Source organism: Dryobates pubescens, chromosome 3 (assembly GCF_014839835.1).
Source record: "Dryobates pubescens isolate bDryPub1 chromosome 3, bDryPub1.pri, whole genome shotgun sequence".
NCBI classification, from domain to species: Eukaryota; Metazoa; Chordata; class Aves; order Piciformes; family Picidae; genus Dryobates; species Dryobates pubescens.
The window spans coordinates 7888031-7914381 of record NC_071614.1 but is presented as its reverse complement, the minus strand read 5'-3'; the positions used below and the strand labels follow the sequence as shown (position 1 = coordinate 7914381).

The following is a 26351-nucleotide window of genomic DNA, read 5'->3' as shown; positions in this document are numbered from 1 at the left end:
AGGCAGAAAACAGTCAAAGAAGCAAAACAGACAAAGAAGTGATACTAATAGCAAGCATTTCCTTTCCAAAAGTTCCTAAAGTGACAAAGAAGGTATTCAGTAAACAATACAATATACAGCCATGGCCACAACTGGATGATTGCAAAAATTTTTACAAACCTAACTGCACCAGACCTGAGTAATTCCAGTTGAAACAATGCTTCTCTCAAGAACATTTCTGAGCCATATTCAAATCCTCTGACTAGTACTAAAGCCTAGGATCAAAACTGGAATCGAAAGTCTGGGATCAGCAGCAGCTGTTTTATAATTTTGTTTTGTTCATGGGCTTATATTAAGTGGGAACGAATTATGACATCTGTAAAGGTGTCATGGTGAATGACTGTCTTCCCTCTATCATTTCCAATGAGAAGACAAAGATGAGGATGTAAAGTGGGTCGCGCCTGCAGCCGGAACACCGTACACATCTGAGCACTCTATTTTAAAGTGTTTTGAGAATGATCTCAGGTCACCACCTCTGCTCCCTTCAGGACTGCCCCGGTCCTTTTCTAGATAAACCAGCCTGAGCACTGTGGTAGACGGAAGTGATTTTTTTGCTTGTTTCCCCAGTAAACTGTACACTTGTGGGAAAACATGGTTTAACGTTCAGAAAGGCAGAAAGGTGCCGCTGGGAGAAGGATGAAGGAGGGAGCAAGGACTGAACAGATGGGATACACAAAAGCCTGAATAATTTCTAACTCGTTTCAATCTGCACGACAAATGCCAAATACATTTCAATAGCACTCTAAATACACTTCAATATTTGAGGAAAGGGAGGAAATGAGGGAGAAACCCCACACGCCAATATCCTGAAGCTCAGGAAGGTGTGTTAAATCCTTCGCGTTTCGTGGGTATCTTAATCCTCGGTCATCCAATAAAAGTAAACATCCTTCAGCAGTTTTATGAGCCTAGCACATGAACTCCTTTGTTTACACTGGCACAAGAAGATGTTCTTTCTTGTTCCGACACGAAAAGGAGTTAGAACGCTACCTCGGGATCCCTCCGAGCTGGCACCCGTCTAGCCGGGGCTCGCTCTGCCAGCTCTCGACACGACGCGAGGAGTGCACCAGCGGGAACGGCGGCGGAGAACGGCGGCTGCCACAGGCGCCCCACAGCACTGCCCGCCCTGCCGCCCGCCGCAGCTGGATCGACCCGGCCCGGCCCCGCCGAGGGCTGCCCCACCCGTAAGTAAGCTCTAGAGAGGAGCTCTCACGCCGGGGAAGGGCCGGGCCCGATTTTCGTCTGGGTTTTACCGAACGCCCGGGGAGAGCAGCGGCCTGCAAGGGGGGCAGACTGTGAGGGGCCCCAACCGCAAACCGCGGCGCCAACACTAGCGACCCGGCGACGCCGGCCCGCCGCCGCCTCACCCGCCCCGGCAGCGCCCACAGCGCCGCGTCCCTGGGGAGACGCCCCGCCGCGCCGCGTTGCACTACGGGAGGTGTAGTCCGGCCCCCACGGGAGCTGAGACCGGGCCGCGCCACGGTGTCTCCAGTCCCGCCGCACCAAGGGAGCTCTGGTCTGGCCGCGCCGGGCCCCCCGCACCCCCTCCCCGACCCGGGGGCAGAGCGGCGCTGTGACCGCTCTCGCGAGGCTTGGGGACGGGCGCGCTCCTGTCGGGCGGCCGCTTCGCGACGGGGATGTTTGGTGCGGGCGCCATTCCCCCGCGTGACGTCATAGTGCATTGTTGTGAGCGTAGCGGAGCATCCCTCAAGCTGTCAGCTGTGCCGCCGCCGCTGCTGCGGGGAGCTGAGCCGGCCCGGCCCCCTCTCCCCTCCTCCTTCTCCTCCTCCGTCTCCTCCTCCCCCGCCCCGGGGGCTCCAGAGCTCGGTGTCACCGTATCATTGTCCGTGCGGAACCCCTCCGGGCCCCCCCCCCCCCTCCTCCTTCCCGGTCCGCCCTTCCCCCGCCCCCCTCCCCCCCAAGAACCACCTCAATGAGATGCAAACATGAAAGACAAGAGGAAGAAGAAGGACCGCACCTGGGCCGAGGCTGCCCGCCTGGTAGGTGCCGCGGCAGCATTGTGTGTGTGTGCGCGCTGCGCGCGTCCCGCCGCCGCCAGCCCGGCGCGCTGCCCGCCGCTTTGTTACCGGCGGCTGGGGCCGCTGGGGCGAGCGTGCGTGTGAGTGAGGAAGGGAGGGGGAGAGACAGAGAAGCGTGCGTGTGTGAGGAGGAGTGTGCGAAAGGGACTTCTGGCCAGAGGGAGAATGAGGGACAGGGAGTGTGTTTGAGGCACTCTGGGCCAGAAGGAGAAGGAGGGAGTGTGCGGGAGCGTAAAGGAGTGCCCGTGAGTGTGAAGGGTGCCCGTGCGGGAGTGTGCGTTTGTGAGCGGGAGGGTGCGAATGCCGTGTGCCAGGGTGTGTGCGAGGGAGCTTGTGCGAGTTCGTGCGTGAAAGGAGAGGCCGGGGGTGCCCCGGCGTGAGGGAGCTGGGGCGTGCCCCTGTGTGTTGTGTGAAGGGGGGTTTGGTGAGGGGCTGCTTTCCCCCAGGCCGTACCGGGCAGCTCGCTCCGCTCCCAGCCCGGTGAGCCCGAGCTGGCGGCACGGGCAGCGCTCGGCTCTCCTCCGGTCCCCGCCTGGAGAGGAGAGATAGCTACATCCCTTCCTCGGTGTATGTGTGAGGAAATGCCGATTCTTTTCTTCTTTTGCATGTGTGTGTGTATGTAAATACCCAGGAACTGTTTCTATCGCGGCAAGTTCATGCATCAGACATCCCAAGAAAATCTCTGCTTTTAATTCCAGAGAAAAGTGAAATATCCGGGAATTGCCATTTCGTTCCTTTAGCGCGGACAGGACTGGGGTGAGGGGCGAGTACGTTAGAGAGAACTCTGTCCTGGGATTTCGCTTCACCCTCTCTGCTTCCCCTACTGAGCAGAAAAATACCCAGGGCAATCAAACCCACTTCTGGAAAGGTGCTGTGGCTCCGGAGACCTATTCCATCCCTGCTTCATTAAGAAACTGTCTCACTTACCCTACTGTATCTGTTTTCATGATTCCGTATGATTGTTTGCTGAGTGTAATGGAGCACATTGTTTGTGTTGGTTTTCGGTTCTGGAGTATGTCTGGGCACTCTCCGTTCTAGGGATTTTACAACAAATAGTTGTGCACTTTACAGCATTTACAGTTGTACGCACTTGTATGGGGCTCTATTGCAAAGTTGGGTCTGGTTCAGCTTTAGTTTGCTGTGTAGAAAGATTCCAAAACTAGGAAGATAGGTTGCTGGTTATGTTGCTTTTTGTATCTACGCAAACTTTACCTGTAATCCTTCTTTGATACAATCTGTCTGTGCTAAGGGTGCATCTGTTTTCAGCAGAGGGTATTGATATCTAACTACTATTACTTGTTTAGTCTTTAAGCACGCTTCTTGTCGAAATGTTTTCACCTTGTTTTATCAGTTCCTACATAGGAAGTTCAGCCTCTCTCACCTACGTAAGTAATGATAAAGTATTAGGCAGTCACTACCTATAGATGTCTCTGTAAGCTGTACTGAGGTAGTTCTTCTATGCTTGGTCAGTGCTAAATTCTGATGTGGCTGGTTGCTCATCCTACAACATTTTGTAATAAGCTTTAGTGAAGATGTTCTGATACAGTGTTGCTACTGCCCTCTTATTTCTCATGATTGTATCAAAAGTTTAACTGCAGTAAAACACTCACCTTTGCCAAATAATTTTGGCAGTGGATATTACTAGAGTACTTGTTTCTCCACGCTTTAAACTGGCAACATGTATTCAAAAGTCTGGTATTCTAACTAGTCTCTCCACATGCTGCTGCAGTTGTCTATTGCAGTTGCCTGTATAAGCTGTATGTTGTTCTAGTAATGTGCATAAAGGAATTACATTGTATATCGAGTAAAATTGCTATTCCCCTGTGGTCCGATGCGTGCAAAAGTTTAAAGCCTCTGGAGAACAAAGGCTGAGCCAGCACTGAGGAAAAGGGCTAAACACTCTCTTGCTTTAATGATGTCATATCACCTCACACTCCTGCCAGAGGGGTCATGATTTGCTAAAATCAAGTGAAAGAGATACACTGCTGTATATAAGTTGCAGAGACGTAGAACGTCTGCAGTGTGGTTTTGTCTGGCCTGGGGTGGCCAAGTTATGGAGCACTTGTCCCAAATCTGTTACGTGAGTGATATGTTGTACTGCTCAGACCAGCTACAGCCCTGCCCTGAGCTTGTACAGTGATGTGTTTGCAAATCACAATGAAAGACTGAAGGCAAAATTACCACTCCTTACAGTGTTTTATGTTAGGACCCTGATGGTTCATTATGACTTCATTTTCTCTGGATACATCAATAATGTATTACTGCAAGGTTTGATTAAATCAATTTCTTTCCAACGACAAGTAAACAATGAAGTGATTGATACCTACTCACAAAAAACTGACTCATGAGTTACCTAAATCAATATGTTGTAAAATTGTGCACTGCTGAATTATTTTTAGGAACAAGAGGTTGAATTAACACAGCAAATGTATGGCTATTTATGTGTAAAAAAACCCCCAAAAATCCACAGAAGCCCTTATATTCCAACAATATTGGACTCTCAAAGAGAAGTGCTAAAAAGTATGAAATGATAGGGATGACATTGCAGGTGTTGCTTTTTTTCACTCTGTTGTGCACATCCAGATTTTATGATCTAGACTTTAAATGACATACTTGCCTGCTAGTTTCTCAGGTACTTTAGGCTTACTCACTTGAGATGCTGATTTTTAATTTTACTTTGTTGCATGTGAGGTGCCATGCTTCATTTCCTATATACCTTTCAAAGTCAGTGCTAAAATACATTTTTCTGTTATGTTTCAATTTTACATGCATAGCTATTATTAGCAACACTCAGTAGCTTCCTGAACACAAATGTTTCTATACTTAAAACATGCCTATGAAGTTAAGTATTTTGACCTCTGCTTTACCCATGCAGAGCTGAGGCACAGAATGATTAAGTACCTTACTCAAAGCTGTGCAGGAAATCTGTGGGAGAGGCAGTTATGGTACCAACAGCATCTCTGTAGTAGTTCTGTTTCATAGTCATAAAATCATCTTCCTTCTGTGGCTACACTTTAGCCTCATTTACTTTCTATTGCTGTGTCTCTTACAGTAATTATGAGAGAAATGGATATGGCCATGTCTCTATATGCAATCTATATTGAAACTCATAATGCAGCATGTTATAGTTATGGATAAAAGGTGTACAAAAACTGGACTCAAGCCTGAAATCATTACACAGCTCTCCATTTCCCACATTCACAGTGAAAGATGCAGAAGTGCTTTAGAAAAACATATTACATGACAGTCTTAAAATACACTGTAATGTGTAAGTCTTCAGTGGTGAGGCTCCAAACTGTTATTCAGTGTTGCATTTACTGTTTTTTGTTATTTGGCTAAAGGGTCTTTGAAAACTGAAGTTCCTGCAATGCAGTGGTTTTTTTGCAAGCTGTTCCCTTAATTTTTAAAACATAAGCAGGAAAGGACTCCCGTTATTTGCAGCCCTTGCTGTAAATCCTGTGTATGCAATACAGGCAGCAGCAGGAGAGGCACTGGCATGCCCTCCATTGGAACTTGCATTTTGTGGAAGATATCTCCTGCAGAGAGTTGAGTCTTTCTGTCTGCGACACACTGCTTTTATTCCTCATGCAAGTCTGCTTATCTTAGGGCAAGGCATAGCCCAGCTTACAAGCATTCCTGAGAAATGAATGCACGTGCAGGATCAGTGGAATGGGGGCATACCACTCACAGTTCATGTTACAGAACCCATTTTGTAGAACATGCATTTTTACAGACAAAATTGCAACCTGCCTTTACAATCTGCTAAAGGGCATATCTTTGATGTAGACCTAGTAAGTCAACTCACATTGTACTTTGCAGCAGACTGCAGTAATGCTTTGTATGACCTGGGCATTGTTTCTGTACCAATTTTCTGCTTTTTGTGTCTTAATAGACCAAGATAGAACACTTAAAAGAACAAGAACAAAAGAAAATCTTTAAAGAAAGGAGGGGAGACATCCTGTCTTTCCTCTGTCTGCCAGTTGATCCTTATTTGATGAAATTGTATTGTTGTTTTCTGGTCATACATGGAACTCATGAAAATTGAATGGGAAAGTTAAAGCATTTGAGTAGTTTAAGCAATTTGTAATGATTTCTTTCAGTTGAGAAAGCTCATGTCCATTTAGTTTCCGCCGTTCTCAAACTCGCAGGGACTTTCGAGCAGTCCCTGAAAATCCTGAAGGAGTGAATTCATCCTCTTAATAATTTCATGCCATAAGATGCTGCATGAAAAGTACTGAGAACAAAATATGCCCAAGGATACTCTGCCACACAAGAACTGATAACAGTTTTAAGTAGGTAGCAGTGATCCAACTTTTATCATCTGACTGCTAAACAAGATCCTTTGTTATTTGTGCTTCAGAAAGGTGAAAGAGGCCTGAACAGTCAGGGGATTTGCTTTCTTTGGGAATGCAGAGCTCAGTCTGTGTCTGAAGTGTAGAACATCTGCCTGTGAAGGGTGATAGTTTATGGTAACATTTTAAAAGGATTCTTTATGAATAGCTTGCCCTTTTTATTGCCCTCTTTTTCCTGTAAGTGGTGTTTTGAAACACAGTTAAGTCTCTGCCACTAGCTGACAATAAACCAGAAGAAAATTCCAGTAAGGAGAACAGTAGTGCTTGTTGGGTTATTCATGTGTTGGATCTCCTCTCCAGTATTTTTCCGCTTTCTCCAAATTTCATTCTGGAAGAAAGGTTTTATTCTGTTGCTGAGGACTGCTTTACAGTGCTGTGGAGAGTTTTCATGGTTCAGGTGCTGTGTGTATATTGGGTGCATAATATTCCTGCCTTAATTCCTGTATTTCTTGCACTAGTCTCCTGACAAGATTTAACTCTTAATGAAGTTAGTCTCTTCTTCCTGTGAACTTTAAGGAAATTATGCTAATTGATTAAGGAAGCTGGTGCTAAAAAAACCCCCAACAAACACAAAAAGCAACAAAAGCTGGTTGGAACTGTTAGCTTGCACATTACTGTTTTATGTGGCTGGCTGTCCACAAGCTGATTGCTGCTTCATCTGGTCTGCTGAGATAATGTAGTTGAAACAGATCGTGTAGCAGTATGAAGTATTTTTTTCATTACATCTTCATACTTGCAGACCACAAATGAAACAAAAAATTAGAAGAGTTAACTTCTGTGTGGCTAGACCCTTGATGATAATCCCTTTGACTTTTATCTTAAGTCTTTGCTTTTGTTGCTATAAATAAAATTTTAAAGCATTGTGTGAAATGAGCTTCTTGTAGCTTTAAAAATAGGAGATTTGACATAACTTTGTTTTATGGTATTAAGGATTTCTTTGTTGCTGGCTTAACAGAGACCTACTATTATTTCCATATTTGTTCTGAGTTAATTCTCTTTCAGACATGCAGAAACACTGTGGCTGGGGAAATTTTGATGGCCTTTCCCTTTGATCCACAATCAATGATGCTTTGAAGAGCTGCATTTTATTTTGGTTTGCTCTAGGGTTTCCTCCAATGGGTTTTATTCAAAGTAATTTTTGCACTTGTTAGGCAAGGTTGAACCTGCACATTCAGGATTTTTTTTTGTAACCTTCTGTGGTTGTGTTTCAGGTGTCAATATTTTATTTTGGCAGTATGAAATCATACAGAAATTAGTGTATTACAATTTTTAAAAAACATTTTAAAAGCTCTTCTACAGATAAAATATAAATATGATCTGGTTGAGCTCACCTGTTGCATTCTTCTACAGCAGATTGAGAAGAATGAGATTCTAACTCTTGAGACTTCCCTCTTACACTTGATGTCACAAACCTTTAAGAAGGCAGGACATTAAGTGAGGAATGAGATCTGTTTTCAGTAATGTCCTATTACTTCTATCAAAGCACAGTAATAGGAGAAAACCCTTACAGGATCCTGAAGATGAGCATTGGTCAACAATGTGAAGGTCTTCTTGGTGCCTTAAGGTATGATTCAATACTCAGTTGTACACTGAATGTTTCCAGTGGCTTCTGGCTTGCCTTTCCTTGTGGAAGAACCAATACTTTTCTGTCACACCACATACTTCTGTTGAAATAACTGGTCTTTTTTTTCTTCTTCCAGCAGTTGACTAATTTCTCACAAATATGATTTGGTCAATTGTGTGTGGAACAGATGGAATCATGAAATGCTTTCTGCTAACCACACCCAAGGCCCTACCCACCCTGGGTAGGGGGCTAAGCTGCTAGTCTGCTTTTCATTTGCTAGCCTGGTTCAGCAGTTCCCTGCATCCAGCGGTGTTGTTGCAGCATCATAGCCTGGTCCAGGTCTTCATGTCCAGCAGCCAAACTCGCTGTAATTCCTCCTGCAGCCTTTTTTTGTTCTTCGTATTGTGATCATCAAGTTACAGTCACTTGGAGAGTCATTAGCTAAACTTGACCTCTTGGCTTTAGAGTAGAGGGGGTGTTTAAAATGGTGTAAGCCTCAAAATGTTTTCCCTTTTCCTTGGTGTGATGTTGATGATATTGCTGTTCCCTGTAAATAGCAATCACTAAATAGTGGCCTCCTTTTCTGCTATCAAGAGATGGGAGAAGATGTGGTTAGTGGAAAGTATTTTGTTATGATTCCATTGGTTCCAGCTGAGACCAACCAAATCCTTGTTTTGAGGAACTTACAGACTGCAGGAGTCAACTATTGTATCTTTCATTCTGGAACAGGCCTCTTCCAAAGCAAAGGCAGAACAATAACTTGTAATAGAGCCGGTTCTAAGCAGCACAGCCTGAGGGTCAGCCTATTAGTTCAGGTAGCAAATCCCTATTCTTCTCAAGGACAACAGATTGACCATAGGTGGTCCACTTAATCTCTTATGAGCTTTGAGCAACGATCATTCTCCCCAAAGAAACCCAAAATCATTGATGTATTTGGCCTCTGAGACTGTTCTGTCTTTGCAAAGTCCTGCTAGTTTCCTATTGCTGAGTTACTTTCTTGGGAGTGAATGTACCTACTGGGAATGTAAAAGGGATGAAGAAACACCTTCTTACCTGCAGCTAATCTTGGTTTGAAAGAATGAACTATGTCTTTCTGACTATCATACCCTAAGCAGACCTAAATATGTAAATATACCTAACTATATCCACTCATGACTATCATACTTCAGCACAGATGTCGTGGGTATCAGGACAATTAATAAGCTGTCTCACAGTGCATACCTTCTGCAAAGAGCCTCTCTGGTGCAGTGCACTGATTGGGGTTGGGGACTGCCCTTAGTGTTGGAGTGATCTAGAGCAACACCATTCACTTTGGTCTAAGCAAACTCTGGTTTCTGACATTGGAGCAGGAACCTGAACTGATGTTTTCATCTTTTGAATGTCAAGAGTTCAGCTTTCTTTAATGGCTTGAGCTCAGCAGGAGAAGGTCTGTAGACCCTGGTGTGCAGCTTTTATCAATGCTGGAGGATGTTTTAGATGAGGTTTTTAACATATGGGATCCAGCTGTTACATTGCAGGTTCCAAGTCTGGTGTGGCATCCTGTACCTCAGATATCTGAGAAGATTTATTTTGTAGTGTAGCATTTAGTGTCTGTCCAGCATCATTTGCTACAGTTCAGTCTGTTGTTCTGGAATTGTCAGGTACATTCACAGACTCATTAAGAGGACTGGGTGAAAGTTCTCTGTAGAAGACATTCCAGATCATGTCCTAGATCATAGTTCATTACTTCTGAGCATCAGAAGGTAATTTATTTAGCAGTCATGCATTACATTAAAGCTTGTCCTCCTATATACATAGATTGGTCTGGGCAAGCATGTGATGTTGAGACTCTTCCCACTGATTGTAGAGGTTCAACTTTAGAGATCATCATCCTGCATCTTGAGCACTGTATCTTGAGTTACTTTGGGATACAGAAATTAATGTTGGTGGGGTAACTGGGAAAAGTAAATGATTATGAAAAGCTGTCCAATGGATGTGATTTAGAATTCAAATGCACTGTTATGTGTTTGCTTTTCCCGACAGTGACGAGACAGAAAACATCCATTTTCTTGTACAGATTGAGAATTCTGTAGCCATTTAGTGGGAATGAGCTGGTGCTGTGCTTTTTTTTTTTTTTTTTTTTTTCTTTGAGGCTTTTTTGGGTTTGGTGTCTGGATTTTTTTTTGGCAGTTTGATGTAGAGATGCTGCAGCAGGTTTGTAGTTAGAGCAGCAGTGCTTAATGCATTCTAATTTATCAAATAATTTGTTTCATTTATAATGCAGGTTTTTGAGACATCTTGCTAGCATTCATCTTCTATTTTAAAAAGGGAAAAAGAAGTAGAATCACTTACTTGGGCTCACTGTCTAGGCTGTGGAATAAGCTCAGGAAATCTCATTTGAAGACATTTTCAAAAAGGTTTCTCAGAAGATGTGTTAATACTTTTCAGTTACTGGTTTGGAGATGACCCATGGCTCCAGTGTGTACTTTCCTGGAGATATCAAGGACTATTAAGCATTTCCCTGGATTGTTCTTGTACTGAGGTCTCTTGGTTTGAAATGATTCTATTTTTTTTCTGTTCAAGAATAAGAAAAATCTGTGTAGCCAGTTTTGCTGCATTGGCAATCCTTGTCAAACAGGTTGTTTGTCTTCTTTTTGTCCTGTTCCCGGGATGCTGTGCTGTCAAGTTGTGTTGCATTATTAAACATCTCCTGTCTATTAAGCACATGTCAGCAGAAGAGCTGGACAGTTCAGCAAGAGCTTGAGTGCATCAGAGCAGACTGTAGAAAAGGAAGGTGAAGCAGTAGCATGGAGCATGAGCTGTCTTTTACAAGGCAACTAATCTTTAAAAAGAATTGGTGGAGATTCTTGTGATGATTTACTTCACCCTGCCCAGTTCATCTGTGCAGCTGGAGACTTTCAATATAGATCACAGTCCAGCAATGGCCTCCTGGACAATAGCTGAAGTGCTTTTTTTGCCAGGAATCCCAGTAGGAAATATTTGATGGGAGGACAGAATAGGGATTGCATATTTTCACGTGATCCTTCAAACTCTCTTCTTAGCAGCCCAAATTTTATCTCTCTCACTCTATATATGTCAAGTATTGGATTACAGCCCTTTGAGACTGACTGGGAGAATCACAGTAACAAGTCTACATGCTTGGGACATTTGGTCTGCCCATAACAAGCCCTGGCATCTCTTGGGTAGACAGCAATGGCAAGAAATGAACGCTGCTCCTGGCTCTTGGGCTGGTCCAGCTGTGTGGTTGTTTCATCCTGCAAATCAAATTCTCCATGCTAAAATGCTGTTCCTCTAATGAGTTTTCAGGGATCAACTGACTCACTATCAGTTTCCCTTATTGCTTTTGGATTGAGAAGAATCTGAGTGGAACTTGTCAATGATCACCAACCCTTTATCTTTGGGTTGGACTGATGCTCCTTGTTCTTAGTACTAAGTCTGTTAATATGGTTTCTAGAGCACAAAATGAACCTCCAAAGAACAGATACTGGAAGAAAACGGAATTAGCGCTTTAAACTTGCTTGAGCGCTGCAGTTACTGAATGAAGAAGTATCTTTCCTGTTCTCGCTGTTCCAACAAGGGTGTTCCACCAGGTTCTAGCAGTACTTAAGAAGTAGAGGGCTGTGGCTTCACAAGATATTTGTCATTTTGGCCATAAAGTCACTGTGTGTTATATGCATGCAGTGCTGATGATTATTGCATTTCCCAAGTACCTCCACTGGAGCGTCTTGGTACCTGTGCTCTGATCAGCCCTTCACAGTAAATGTTGGATGTTTACTGCAGGCATTGTGGATAGTTAATTTAGCCTCAAGCCCATGGCAGTGGCAGCACTTGAGAAGAAGACTACAGAACTCAGGGCCATCTGAGGAAAGAACTCATAGGGCCATCTGAGGAGGTTTCCAATGAAAGAGATGGTAAATGTGGGAGAAGAGAACAGATGCTCAACTGGCTGAAGGATCCAAAGCAAGAGATAAGCAGTAAGAGAAGTCAGCAAAGTGCAAGGTTTTGTAGATAAAGTCAGTGTCAGCCATTGAGCTGTTGTATTTCATGGACTCAGTCTTTCAGCTGATCTGTGCACTGGATTGAAAACTTCAGTAGAAGATGGGAAACTAGAAAATGATTTGGAGTAGTAGAGTTGAAGTAGTTGATCAGGAGTATTTTTTAATGGATTTTGGAAGTTGGATCAGAAAAAACCATTGTCTTGTCTTTCACTCTCTTCAGAAAAAAACAGCCAACACCACCACCCCCAAAATAATATTAAAATCTAAGATATCTTTATCTGTGAAATTAGTTTGGCCTAAGTTGGACTTAATTTTATTTCATTCTGGGAATTTTGTGAGGATTAATGTCTAACGAAATAATTGTTGGAAGAAGAGAACACTCCTGTCTCCATTAATCCGCAGGGTTGCCTGCTTTACTTGGAGATAGACTGTTTGACACATTATCAAAACATTCTCATCTTACTGTAATTCTCCAAATCTTTTAACACTTCCATTAAATTAAGAAAACAAAACAAAAAAGTCTCTGTGTAGTCAGTTGTAACTGTCCTTAATGAGGACAGACTCTGTTTCATACTGTAATTTGCATGTGCTAACTCATTATATTAACGTCTGAGCTGTAGGAGAATGTTTCAAGCTATTTAAAGTGGTGTTAAATAAAGTAAAATAATGCTCCTATCTTCATTCTGAGCCAGATCCACAGAAGTGGCTGCCTAGATGACTGAGGTTGTTACATATGCATGGTGGTGGGATACGCTTCTGAAAGAGCTGCAAAAAGAATGAGAGGTTTAAAAAAAATTATTCAGAGTCCCTGCACCTGTTTGCTGTTATCAGCATTCTTAGAGCTGTGACAGAAAGAAGCTTCCTGTGTTAGTTAAAGTGCTGTTAAATGTTGGAGTTAATTTTACAGAAAAATATGGGTGTGGAGGGGGAGGGAAGGGGTCTGGGGAAAGCATTCTGAGGATTACTGTTCTGAAAAAAAATGAAGGTTTAAGTGCTACATGCGTACAGAATAGTTGTGAAGCTTATTGCTTTTAGTACTTGCATACATTTTCTGGGATTAGTTGAAGAGAATGAAACTGGGTTTATGTCTGTTGGCATGTCATGTGGTGAAAAGAGTGTGTGCCTGGGTGATACTGATGTCATCCTGGAGAGAAAAATGGTCGTGCCGCATTGGGAAGCAGTGGTGTAGAGATGGAGATGTTCTTGTACCAGTGAGAAGGAGAATAGCTAGTATACTGAAGGGAGAAAAAAGTATCTATGACAGTCTAAGACATGAGGGGGAAAAAATGCTTCTGATTTCTGGGATAAAATTGCATTTCATTTCCTTATTTTGCTACCATTCCACTTAATTAGCTACCAGCCAAGGTCCCCAAACCTTCATCTGTGAGGTTTGGATTTTTCTCACTTTGGGAGTATAAGGATCACAATGAAACATCAAGGGGGAAAAAATTCTATCTTCTCTCTTCTGTAAAAGATGGGGCCTTTGTCTTGGAAATAAAGTACCATGTTTTGATTATGTTGCATTCTGTTTGTTGTTAGAACAACTTCCATTATGGGCTGTCTCAGCCAAAGGGGTGTTGTTGAAATTATAAGTATTCCCGCTGAAATAATTGAAAAGGCCAATCTGTCTTCTGAAATACTCTCTCATCCATTTGGTTGTAAGATCTCCTGTTGGAATTTTCAGAATTGGTTTTAAATTATCTTGCCTAGGTTACTTCTAGAGCAGCAAAAAGAATCCCCAAATATGTCTGATGTGATGCTTAAATACGAGATTAAGGTAGTTTTCCTGTCGTGATTCTGGCACCTTGGTTTATGTTTGTTTTAATCTCAGAGGACACAGCATGTAATCCTCCTAAATATAATTGTATGTCTTAGGATGAGATTGTCTGGCACAGTTAAAGGAAGACTGCATTCCCTGCATTCAAACTGTACGGCTAATCTCATTACTGATTCTCATTATTCCAGGGGTACAGTGTAAGTTCTGTGGTTACACTGGAAAGCCAAGCAGAAGCAGTGTGAGTTTTCTGTAAAGCAGTTGTCATTTTTCTGTTCATGTATTGCTAGCTGTTGGGGTTTTTTTTGTTTTGTTTTTGAGGGAAATGGAAGATATAGCTAAAACTTCTGAAACATTAGATGTAAAATGATGTGCCTAAACTGAATTTATTTGCCACTACCATTTCCTAGCAGCTGACAGTTTTACTACTACATTTGCTGAGGAGATATGACTTTGGGAAAACTCAGATCCTCATATCTATATATATTGGTGCTCTCAGAAAAAGAATAAAACCCATGACTTGAATGTACTGTGTAAGAAATGTGTTTTACATTCTCTCCCCATTTCCTATATTTTGGGTTATAGTTACCATCCTGACAGGTAACAGCTGAATCTATTCAATGTACAGTGAGAGGTTTTAAGGTGAGAAGTATGCTGCAATATTAAGGACCCTTAAAAATAAGAGCTTGTCTTGAGCAGGAAGCCTGGCTTTACGAGTCATCTCTGCATTTGTATTTCTTTATCAAGTCCTCTGTGACTCCCCTCTGTTGACCAGTTACTTCATTGTCATTCTGGAGTTCAGTGATGGTAGTTGCATAATGTGTGTGGTTGGTGGCCATTTCTCAGTGTAAAACTTGGTCAGTGCTTGTCCAGTTTGAGTTGGAGCAGTCAGCCAGTTGTGTAGCCCAGAGCAATGCCTTCAAGCAGGTTTAAGAGTTTGGAGCTTCCAGAACAATTGCAGATTATCCTGAATATTTTCAGGTTTCCTCCCACAGGGGGTAAGACATGTTCTGTATTTTGCTTTGAGATCTGATTACAAACTGTTCGTGTAACAATCAGCATTTTGTCTCCTTATGAGCTCCAGTTGTGAAGCCATAGTTCACCTTTCTTCTTCATAGGCTGGAGGTCCTATTGAATTTGTTTCCCAATGCCAAGTGATTGCTCCTATTGGTTTCAATCTCTAAGGGGAATCAGCCTCCAGCTGGTAGACAGTTGTTCTGATGAGGACCCATTGATTTTTCTCTCCTCTCCACTTACCATCAATAAGAAATGTCCTTAGCTTTCATGATACATCTTTCCTGCCATAATGTTGCCCTGTTACCTGGCTGGTCTCACTGTCAGGGCCGGTCTCAGTTGCTGATCATGTTATGTGTGGTTGTGATTAACAGCTTGATAAAAACGTTTAAGTCAATACTTGAGAAGCCTAGATAAAGATAATGCTTTGTAGTGAGAGCTTTTTAATAACCTGTTCTATTTGATCTAAACCAATGGTAAAGAATTGCTGGCTTTAACAGGAAAAAAAAGTGCTTTTATATCAAAGATTGAAGTTTACCTATCTTGGCATGGTTATCAGTACCCAGAAAAAGGAGAGGTTAAGAAAATACAGGCACTCCATTTTGGGGGAAAAAAATAGTTCTTCCCTCTTTAACAGAACTTTTGTTCATCATTTTGTTTTGTTTGTGTTGGTTGGTTTGTTTTTCACCACAGGGTTATGTGCAATATTTACTTTTGTATGGAGGAGCGAGAAGCATGTAAAAAATATTCTGTGTGATAGGCTTTTGAAAGATTAATGACTTAAATGTAGGGTGGTCAGATTATTTTACAGGATTTGTAGGGAAAAATGAACATGTAACATCTCTCAAAACTGAAAGCAAGCTGCTCCCTCCATCATGAGGTTTGTTTGTGTGTATGTACGAATGCAAACAGACACAGAGCCATTATGTATGTGCTCTTTCCAATCTGCCTGTATTGTGACAAGTGTTTCTTAGTAATAGTTGTTAAATAGTGTATTTTTCAAACCTTTGAACAGATGCTACCAAATATCACTACAAACCACCAGTGTGGACTTCAGTTCTGCATTAAATGGTATATTTAACAGGACACATGTGGGTGGACTTAGGTGATGAGAGGGGGGAAAAGGACTATGTGGAAAGTCTGCTGAGAAGGACGAACAAATAAATGACACAAAATAGATAGGAGTTAGTGAACTGCAAAATATTCTCCTATTTTTGAAAGTCTTGGATGAGTAATTGTCAACTGTGCCATCTGTAAGTACTGTGGGCTTCCAAACTTGTGGCAATTAAAAGTGCCTAGCATCCCACTCCAGCCCTGTATTTTGTTCTGTGTACAAGTCAGTACTGAAGACTAATCTCTTATGACATTAATCGTCTCATGAGGAGAGACGGAATAAATCACAGTAGCCCTTCCTCTCTTCACTCATGAAGATAAATGCCGTAACACGATGGCTGATCTTTGTTATGACACTAACCATTATATATTTAACAGAGATAGCAAAATCCCACTGACAGCTAACAAAAGAATTCTCTCTTTACACATTCTATGAGAAGGCTGCATTTCTTTAGTTCAAAAACATGACTTATGATATCTGCTCTCGCAGCAATTTAAGCAGTAGATCTGGATTGTGCCGGTGAACTCTCTTCTGTACACAATGATGTCATGATTCAGATTAATGAAAGCTGATGTGAAATAATTGTGCAAGCTTTGGAAGGGAAAAGCCTGCCTAACACCTAAGGACTTTTCATAAGGGTATCTAGCAATGGGACAAGGAGGAATGGTTATAAGCTGAGGAGGAATAGTTTTAGACTGGATAATAGGAAGAAGTTCTTCAGTACAAGGGTGGTGAAGCTCTGGAATAGGCTGCCCAGAAAGGTTGTGGATGCCTCCTTGCTGGGCATGTTCAGGGCCAGATTGGATGAGGCCTTGAGTAGGTGACTCTGAGAGGCATCCCTGCCTATGTTGGGGAGTTCAGAGAAGATGATCTCTTCCAACCAAGGCCACTTTATGATTCTTTGAATATTAGTGCTCTACTCTTACATGGTCCATTCTGACAAGAAAGAATAACTCCTCCGTTTAAAACAAGTGAGCAAACCACACCCTCTATCCCACAAAAACCCAGTGCACAGCTAACCAAACAAAAAACCCCAACCACCACCACAAAACAAACACAAAACAAACCAAAAAAAACTAGACCCAAAGTTTTCCTGATTTTTCATCTTGTGGAGATTTTTGGGTTTTCATTTTGCCTCCTGCATTTGAATCAGTGGGTTCAAGGATCTGAAAATGGCTTTTTGTTGTGTCTGTAATTGAAAGGGGCTTTTTATTTCTCCAGCTTTATCACTTGCTGTACGCCTCTTGGGAAATTCTTTCCAGGTTTTCCATGCATTACACACATTCTGGTCTGTCTTTCTCAGATAAAATTGGTGAGGAAGATTCTTAGTAATTTTCTGCATTTCTCTTTGCTTATGAATTCAAAAGGAGTGATGCTGTGTATCATCCTGTGATTGAGTAACAAACAACTGAATTGTGACGTTTATGGACTTTCCTCGTCAGGTTAAGAGGATCAGTGTGGCTTATACTGGCTTTTCACCTAAGCATCAAAATGTGCTGTAAATTTCATGAGGTAGTTCCTTGCCTTCTATTTGACAGAATTAGAATAGAAGGGTAATTTTTACACTTGTTGTCTTTGCTGTCCTTAACCATATTTTAGCAATGCAGAGACAGAGGTACTTTTGGGTTGGTTAAATAAATTCATGGTGCATCAATGGAGTCAGTGTCAGCTGCAGCATGAAACTTGTCTTACCCTTTTAATTTTACCTGGACGAAATACTTAAAATGGCTGAAACTACTATGTCAGAATATTTAGGGAGAGTTTAAAATAATTTGAGTATTCTGCTATCCTTTCTTTTTTTTTTTTTCCCCTTTTTTTTTCCCTTCTTTTTCTTCTTTTTTGCCTTCTGGAGATCTTAGGTCTGTATCTTTAGGACACTGTCTAATAAGATAAGCTCTGATAGTAAAGCAGTGGCAAGAAAACCGGCGTAGCTGTCACCTCCTGTTAAATTTGGTACATTCAGAGACTAGCCAGTAGGAATTTTATTTCTCACATTAAAAGTAACCCTTACACATTATGTTTGCCTGAGGAAATTAAGCAATGAAGGCTTTTAAAACAAGCACATAGTCATTCTCTCTGTTGATTTCTCTGGGAAGTTTTACTCCTTTTTATTTATTTTGTTTTTCTATGCTGAGTTAAACAACAAACCTTTCAGCACACATGGGAGAAAATATTTAGGGTTTGGTGCTTCATGTACAGAAGAAACTGTTTGGGATTTGGTGCTGCTTAGTTGTGGGGGTGTTTCTAACTTGTTTCCTTTGTAGTGAGGAATGTAGTTCCACTGGTGGTAGTTCTTTCCTCTGTTACCTGACTGGGCACTCATACCCATTCTGTTCCATTAGTTCCAGTCACCAAAACATGTCCTCCCCTCATTTTGTACAGGAGTAGGTGCCAAAGGGGAATTTTTATCCCTGCTGGAATTAGAGGCATTTTAGGATCATGGCCTTTGTGAGCAGGAAGTGAGTGCAGATTTCAGTAATGGTTTTGGGTGGCAGAGCTGTTTGCTCCTGACCCCTTCTCTGAGATAATGATTTGTAGTTGTAAACAGCTTTGACCCATGTTTTTCATCTGGGTGCCCTGATGGAGAAATGGAAACTTCTGCTTTAGAGTAAACAGGCAGAGAATATGGTCTACAAGCCAGAGGAGGTTCACAGTGCAATCTGACCTGTCAAGAGCTACAGAATGTGCTAGCTTGCCATTCAGTACTGACTACCTAGGCGTGGGTTTGGGGAATCCAAGGCAACAAACTGCCTCTCTATGGTCATGCTAATGTTCAGCGGGTAGAGGACATAGGAAAAGAACAGTGGCAGGGACAAATGAAAAAAGTTATTTCATTATGGGTTGGAATGGAATGAGATCAGGAAGTTAGGGATATTGCAGACCTCAAAAGATGAGAGTAACAGAGGGTAGAAAAGGGCTGGGCAGGGTGAGAGGCAACAGGGCGTTGATAGAAAGCAAGAAGAGGTATGGCTTGCATGGCTAAGCAGAAGTCTGGAGGCTGGACTGTGCTGTCAGAATTGAGCAGTCATTCTGAGAATCTGGATGCTCCATCACTTGAATTGAAGCCATTGCTCGTAATCCTCCTGCTAACAATGGAACCCATACCAGGGTAGCAAGTTGGACATCCTGCTCACTGGGGTATGTATCTTTAATCCTGATCTTACAGAAATCTTACAGGATTCTGTGTGCTCACTGGGTTCATCCTGTTACAATCACTGAGGTGTTTATGGATCTGTGCTGACAGAGCCTTTAAGTGAAAGCTCCTGGTTGCTTGAACAGGCTGATTGCATTAGAAAAGAGAGAAATACAAAGCTTTCCTTTTGTTCTTGTATGTCAGACTGGATCAATAAGTTATTATAAGTCAGTTGTTTAGGGCTGAAAACTTTACCCTACATTTTCTCGTGTGATGTACGAGGCCACTAGCAATGGCAAGATGTTGTTGCTGCTAGACCTTGCGCCTTTTAAAGAAATAACACAATTGTACATTTAATTTTATCTGTATTGTAATCCAATTTCTTCTGAATTGAAAATGTCAAGTGTACAGTTTGGAATTTCTAAAGCACCGTTGCTGCCTTTCTATCCATTTGAAATATGACATTATAAATAAATTTAGAAAAGAACAGTAAAAAAGTCCAGCCATCTCAGAACATGCATCAAACCAGACAGGATCTATTTGAGATCTTATGTTAAAATAGATTGTAGTGCATCTTCCCTCCTTAGTTTCATCCCTCTTTTCTCTTCTTTCCTGTGTCATGTGCCCTCCCTCTTCTGGATCTTCTTGCTGTCTTCTCCTCTTCATCCATCTCTAAACTTGCTCTTTCTTCCTCCACTCTGTACCCTACCCTGCCCTCCTCTCCTAACCATTTACCCATCTTTATTCACACAGAGGGCTTTGAACTTTAACCAGACTGCTGATAATTCCCCAATGACTAAAGCCGTTAATCAAAAATGAATACAAAAGACTGGAGTGGGGCATTTCCCACAATAGAAGTCAGTCCTCCTGTTAACCTCACGCAAGCAGCTGGAAAAGACAATGCTGGATTTTTTCCAAGATGCTGTTCTTGTACCCTGTTTGGGTCTCCCATCTTTCAATTCATTAATTTAGTAATGGGTGGCTAGAAAATATCATGCATTTATTGCTTAGGAGAAGGAAAGTTGTTTTTTCATTTATCCACCCTGCTGGCTTTGGGCAGTAAAGATTGTTGAGCAGTTCAGCCTCACTTGCATTTGATCTGGTGAGTGGGAGCGCTGGCAGGAGCTGTTCTGTTCCTCTTTCTCCTCCCAAATTATTTAAGTAATGTTCTCAAGAGAATTGCTTCAGTTTAGTGAGCAATGGCTCATCCTATAGTTTGACCAACTGTACGTGGCAATACGATCCTGATTTTTGTCATCTGCCTGACCTTCAAGCAGCTTTCAGAAATGGAAGAAGCTTTGGTGGGTTCCAGCTAAGTGTACCCTGGCCACACAGAGTCAGCATCAACAAGCCTACTAGGCAGATCTGGCTGCTGCTTTGGGACCCCAGCACAGTATCAGACCCTGCTTAGCTCTTGTTTGGAAGTCATCTTCTGTCTGCGTAATAACTGGTATCTGCAGGAGGAGTGGCTGCTGCTCTGGCAAAGCTTCTCACTTTCTGTAGGATCGGTTATGGGTGGCGAGGGCCATGTTCCATTCACCTTTTTTCTTGCTGTCCCTCTGCTTGTGTTCCTTCTAGTGGCTGAAAGGCAAACAATGGAGCAGATCTGATTCAGATCTGGTTCAGATGGCCATTATCAGCTGTGTATATCAATCAAACTGATTGCTCCATCAATTATGTAGGAGTGCTTCTCTGATACTTTGTAGGTGTGCTGAGCATTCAGGATTTCTCTCTTATGCCAAGCTTAGAGTCTTGACTCTGCTCTAGAGTTTCCTTGTCAATAGCTCATTGGAAAATGATTCTTTCCCAGTGTGGTAGCAGATTTCTTTTTTTGAGCAGCTGTCAATGCACAGAAGATGATAGATGTTGTGGTGAGAAAAGGAATTTGGATTTCTTCTTGTCCCATATAACTGGACTTTTCCAATGGAACTGGAAATGTCTGTGTAATTATTGAGTGTCTCTGGAGTTGTGGTCAATAACATACAGGTGATACAAACATGGCAATTTGTCAGGTGGGATCTGATCCTCTATGAGCTATTAACCAGGGTTTTGAATGAACACCAAGAATGGGTTCAGTGCAGTGACTACTCCTCTGCTCTTCGAGATTGTCGTGATGGCTATCAGAGTGTTTGTCCTAGTTATTTAGCAGCTGCCCCTTTTTAAGGCTGTGGCTGAATGGCAGGAATAAATAGAGCATATTTGATCCTCTGTGATAGAGGTTGCAGTCAGTGCAAACCATTCTTCAGCTATTGTCCTTCCTAGCAAAATACATTGAAACAATCATACTCCTCATGACAGTACTTTGGCATGGTTTAATTTCAGCATTATTAGTCACTGTCCGCAGAGGTTACGAGGATCGCTGGATGCAGTGGAAGGAAGGAGAAAGACGCATTGTAACATACAGGCTTCCTCCCCTGATGTGCATTACTTTTAGTGACCAAGAAGTCTGTGACATAACTGTGCTACTGCACTTTAGTACTTTATTTTCCTTAAGGCACAGTCAGTAATTCAGTTTGAATTTCTAATATTTTTCTTTAAAGTCTTTGAAATGCCAAAGGGATTGTGGGCTCTTAGCAGCGTTACTGGAGAGATACAGAGGCAAGAGAGACTAGTGCAATTAACAATTCAGTGTATTCATTAGCTCACAGGCTCTTAAATAATACTCTGATGCTGTTTTCCATAACTAGGAGAAGAAAATGAGATTATCATTAAAATGTTTTTACAAGTAATTATTTTTATTTTCTCACTGTGATAAATGGCTGGGGGATGGGGGATGGGACAACAGCACGGTGGGAGGGGCAGAAAAAGCCATCCTTGCTAAGGTTCTCTGCTAAATTAATTTTCATTCTGATAAAGAAAACTTAATCAGGTACACAATAACAGGATTTTCAACTTAAGCAGTGTTTGAATTGGAGAATTAATGCTTTTCAGTTGGAGTATGAACAGGTCTTTAAATAACAGGCTTGAAAGGGTTTAAAGGGTTAGATGAACAGAATTAAATTCATGGGGTATATGAACTGCAGCCCACGCTACATGTCCGGCATAAAGCAAGTGCACACAATGGGCAATTGTTTGCTTCAGCACTTTCAGCCTGTCTAACATACTCTGCATTTCAGTTTGTCATTATACCCTGAATGTGTTCACTTCATACTGTGGCATTTGAAATCTGCCTTGTGGGTTTGATTGAACTTTCTGTAGTGGTGTTACACATCCTGCTTGTTGGCTTCATTGTCGTTTGGTGAAGATGATCTTCCGTATCCCTATGTCTGGCCATTGTTTCCACAACCAGTTCAGTGCAGCTTCCTCAGAACAAACTGCTCTCCCTTTTCATTGTCCAGAACAGGGTGACTTCTGATGTTTGCCTAGCTTTATTGTTTCCTTCCCATTATTGTCAAACTCACGTGGTAACACTTGGTGCTTTTACTGACTTTACAGCGTAGGATGTGATGTCATAGAGAAGGGGACAGGGCTACCCAAATTTTCTCACTTGCAGGGAGGAGCTGCCCAGGTGTGCTGAGGGGCCTGTACTCAGGAAGAGAAACAGGGAATCCTCCACAGTGAGTAACCCCACTTTCAAGTGCGCACAGTTTCCTTCATAGCCGTGTCCAGTACAGTGTAGTTTCCTCTTCTGTCCTTTCCAGTTAACCCTCTGCAATGTTCCCAGTTCAGTTCTCTTTTTCTTTTTATTTTGGTGTATTCCTATTTTACCTTGTCCTTTGTCTTCTTTCCAAAGGTGAAGTTTCCATTTGTGCCTCTGCAGACCATTAATCTTTTCTCACCCTAGTCTTAATCTTTATACACATTGTCATTTCTCCGATGTCACCGTGCTTCTGTCACTAACACATCGTGTCACTTCTCTCCCCTTGCTGTGCAGTGGCCCTTTGCCCAGCCCTGTGCAGTTCCTTCTGTCCTTACTGTTGTGCTCTTTCCTACCCACTCTTCTTTCTCCTTTCGAATCACCTTTCGGTTTTCCTTTCCTGACGGGTCCCTTTTGAATCTTGCCTATTGATGTGCATGAGATAAGCTCAGTTCAGCTCCCAGACCTTTCTAGTGCAGCCCTCATTTCTGCATTTTCCTTTGGGGAACTGAAAGGTAAAGGATACGATGCTCATTTGTAACAAAGAACTGAAGGATTTGGTACACTGTTTTGGCTGCGAGTGAGGAGAGCAGGCAGTAAATCAGACCTGTAAAATGGCAAGAGAGGACTAAGCTGGTCAGCTTGTAGTGAGGCTTTGGCTTTGGGTGAGCTGCTTGAGTTACAGCCCTGGCTAGCACCCTTCACAGATCGATGACTTGCATGATATGATGTGGTGGTGTCTCTAGTTCTTAGTGGGCAGGCATCCGCACAGCAGTAGCTACTAGAGAGAAGCTCAGGATTGGATGAATTGGGAGACCAAACTGGTTTCTTATTTACCCAGGGGAGAAATGCAAGTTCTGACTGAGATATGTTGGCAAGATGCTCTGGGAAGCTCGATTGCTGTGGCCTGTGCTGCACCTTTTACTGCTGATGGAAAAGTTTCATTTTCCAGGGCTGTCAGTCTGGCATTTTACATGAGCAAAAGTGGCTGTTGGTTTAACAGCTTAAAACTGATGGGGACAAAAAGGAAGTGGAAAACCAGAAAATCTGTACAAAGTGGTTGTATCTGGAAAGAGGAGTGGGTTACTTTGGGCTCAATTGGAAAAGGCAAAGGAGTGGAAAACTGAGCTGAACTGGAAAGATGTACTGAACTCTGTCATGTAGCATCTTGTGTGCTGTGGCTGTTCTGACTGCTTTATTTTTCATTGGTTTTTAGAAACAAAAGGCATTTTAAAATGGAAACCCATCAGTGTCAATTCTCACAGTACCTCCTGCTCTACAAAATGAAAGGTTTGAGCCAATTTTGTTCCTGAGGTCATGACAAAACTTAAGTGTTCAAATGACCTCAAATAGTTTAAAGTAGTAAAAATGGAAAAAATATATATAAAAAGGAAGTCCAGCTGTCTCTTTGCTCTGTTTTGTTTTGTTTTCCCTCCTGCCTGAAAGGAACTCTGTTGCTGTGTCATAAAATTAGTTGCATATTTCAACTCTTTTTTATTTGGAACCTGGTAAGAATTTTTCCCAGGCAGATGTAGCAGACAATTCACAAAAGCAGCAAGTAAATCTTACTCTTGCTGCAGTTTCCTGGATTGTAGCTGGCCTTCAGCAGACAGAGGACTCCAGTCTCCACAGTATTGTTCTCTGCCTTTCACAAATAGCTACATAAAAGCTGCATGATCACATAAACCTTCAGATTCACAGGACAGCTGTGTCTTGTCACTTACACGTTTATTGTTTCTTTTCAGGCACTGGAAAAGTACCCCAACTCACCAATGACTGCAAAACAAATACTGGAAGTCATTCAGAAAGAAGGGTTAAAAGAAACAAGGTCAGTGTTTGGATGCTCTGCATTTTCGCTACCTCTTTGCAAACCATTTAGGAATGGTGTGTAATCCTTACAAAACATTACGTGGTCTTTAATGGCTGGATTTATTTCTACTACCAAAGTGGGAAATGTAGCTGGTGGGTTCTGTTTGTTAGTTAATTCAAGGCTTTAAAAAAAGGTTAGTCCCTGGTTTTAACTTTGTAGCTTCCGAAAGGAGTCCGTGGGCCAGTTCAGTCCAGCGGCCTTTAGAAAGCCAGCGTAATCAGTTCAGACAGCCCAGTGCTGCATCTCATTTTTGCTGAAGGACCAAAGCTCGACAATTATGTTGCCTCTGCAACTATGCTCATGGAGAACAGTGTGACAGGGAGCTAGACGCTCTCCTCTCAATTAGGGTTGTGGTCTGGCACTTAAATCTCCGTTAGGACAGGCTGGTGTTGCCTGTGGTAATGGGGGTTGTGCTGATAAAGAACTGGAAGTGGAAGGAGAGGGGTGTTTGTGTCCTGAGAGCTAGACCTAGGAGAGCATGCTTAATGAGAACATGCTCCTTATGTATGCCCTAAGCTGCTAGGGGATAGGTGGGTGATCCAAATCCAATGGGAATCAACAGTTCTGTTCCACTGGCACCTTGTTCAGATGGGCATGCAGCTTCTTGTTCTCAAAGGTGACCTGCAGATGGAAACTTGTACAGGGAGTAAAATAAGGTTGGTGGAGGTATCCTACAAGACACAGTTTCAAGATACACTTCTCCAAGTGTTATAGTAATGATTTTCTCTTCTAATAAATAGTTTTAATACTTTTTGCTATCAAAGCAGAGGGAGACATCCATTCAAATTATATTCTTTTAGTGTGGAACCTAAACTTTGAGACAAGAGAACTCAGCCTTTGTAGAGGAGCACTGATGCAGTATGTCTGTGACTTCTGGGTTTCTTCATGTGAACCATAAATAACCATGGGACATAATTTTGCTGAATTCCCAGAACACTGCAGGATCATTTTCCTTGCACAACCATGTACTGCTTTGTAGTAGCCTTGTGACACTCTCACAATAGCTGTATTTTGGTAAAATTGCCAAAGAGATGGTGTGCAAGATGAAGTTGAATTTGCCACCTTTTGCCGATATAAAATGCTTCAGTTCCTGTCAAGAAATTGCTTCAAGTATATTTGGCAATGATGCCAAGGAAACAAGGGGACAAAAATTTTTGAAAGTGAATGTACAAACGTGTGTTCTGCTTCAAGGATTTGCATCCAACAGCAACAAAAAAGGCAAGAACACCCAACTTTGAAAATCTGGTTTTATTAAGATACCGTTTCTCACAGCAGTGAATAGATGGCTTTCTTCTTCTTACAGCTTGTGATAGGAGACAACTGCTTGGGAGAGGCTCCCGTGCCTGATAACAGCATTTCTTTGTAATCTGAAAAATTCTTGTTTCTGTGAACAGTAGATGAATCAAATTTTGTGTGCAAAACCTATGGGAGGCAGTGAAGGCAGCGTTTCTGTAATTTAAATGTGGAATATGTGGAAGCCCTTTATAATTGCTGCAGAGTGAATAATAAGACAAAGATTCTTTTAAAGGGGTTCAAAGCTAGGTCTTTCATTTCTTCAACTTGCTAAGAAACTGAGAGTTGCAGGGAAATAGGAAGGAAATTCAGATTAATTCTGCTTTTTATTCATGGTATGGTATCTAGATATATGTGTAATAGACTGCAGGATGCCATATGTGGTCATGAGTGTCTAGATAACTAGGAAGGATAAAATTCAGTGTTCTTTACTCACAGTATCACCACGGTTGGAAGAGACCTCAAAGATCATCGAGTCCAACCTGTCACCACAGACCTCATGACTAGACCATAGCACCAAGTGCCACGTCCAATCCCCTCTTGAACACCTCCAGGGACGGTGACTCCACCACCTCCCTGGGCAGCAC

The 26351-nt window shown here is 42.3% G+C and overlaps 1 protein-coding gene across 4 annotated transcripts in view; it reads left to right on the top strand.

The window, feature by feature from the left end:
- Window positions 1-1955: 1955 nt before the first annotated feature.
- The window catches only part of ASXL3 (ASXL transcriptional regulator 3), a 113797-nt gene continuing 89401 nt past the window's right edge, over window positions 1956-26351 (top strand). Inside the window, exons 1-3 of one of the 4 annotated variants that reach the window (XM_054179638.1) lie at window positions 1956-2036; window positions 22518-22581; window positions 24347-24429. In XM_054179638.1, coding sequence (XP_054035613.1) covers window positions 24374-24429 — 56 coding nt within the window. In that variant the 5' untranslated portion in view covers window positions 1956-2036; window positions 22518-22581; window positions 24347-24373. Of the gene's footprint in view, window positions 2037-2531; window positions 2643-22517; window positions 22582-23008; window positions 23117-24346; window positions 24430-26351 lie in introns of those variants that run through there. The other 3 variants (XM_054179637.1, XM_054179640.1, XM_054179639.1) reach the window with 3 other exon arrangements.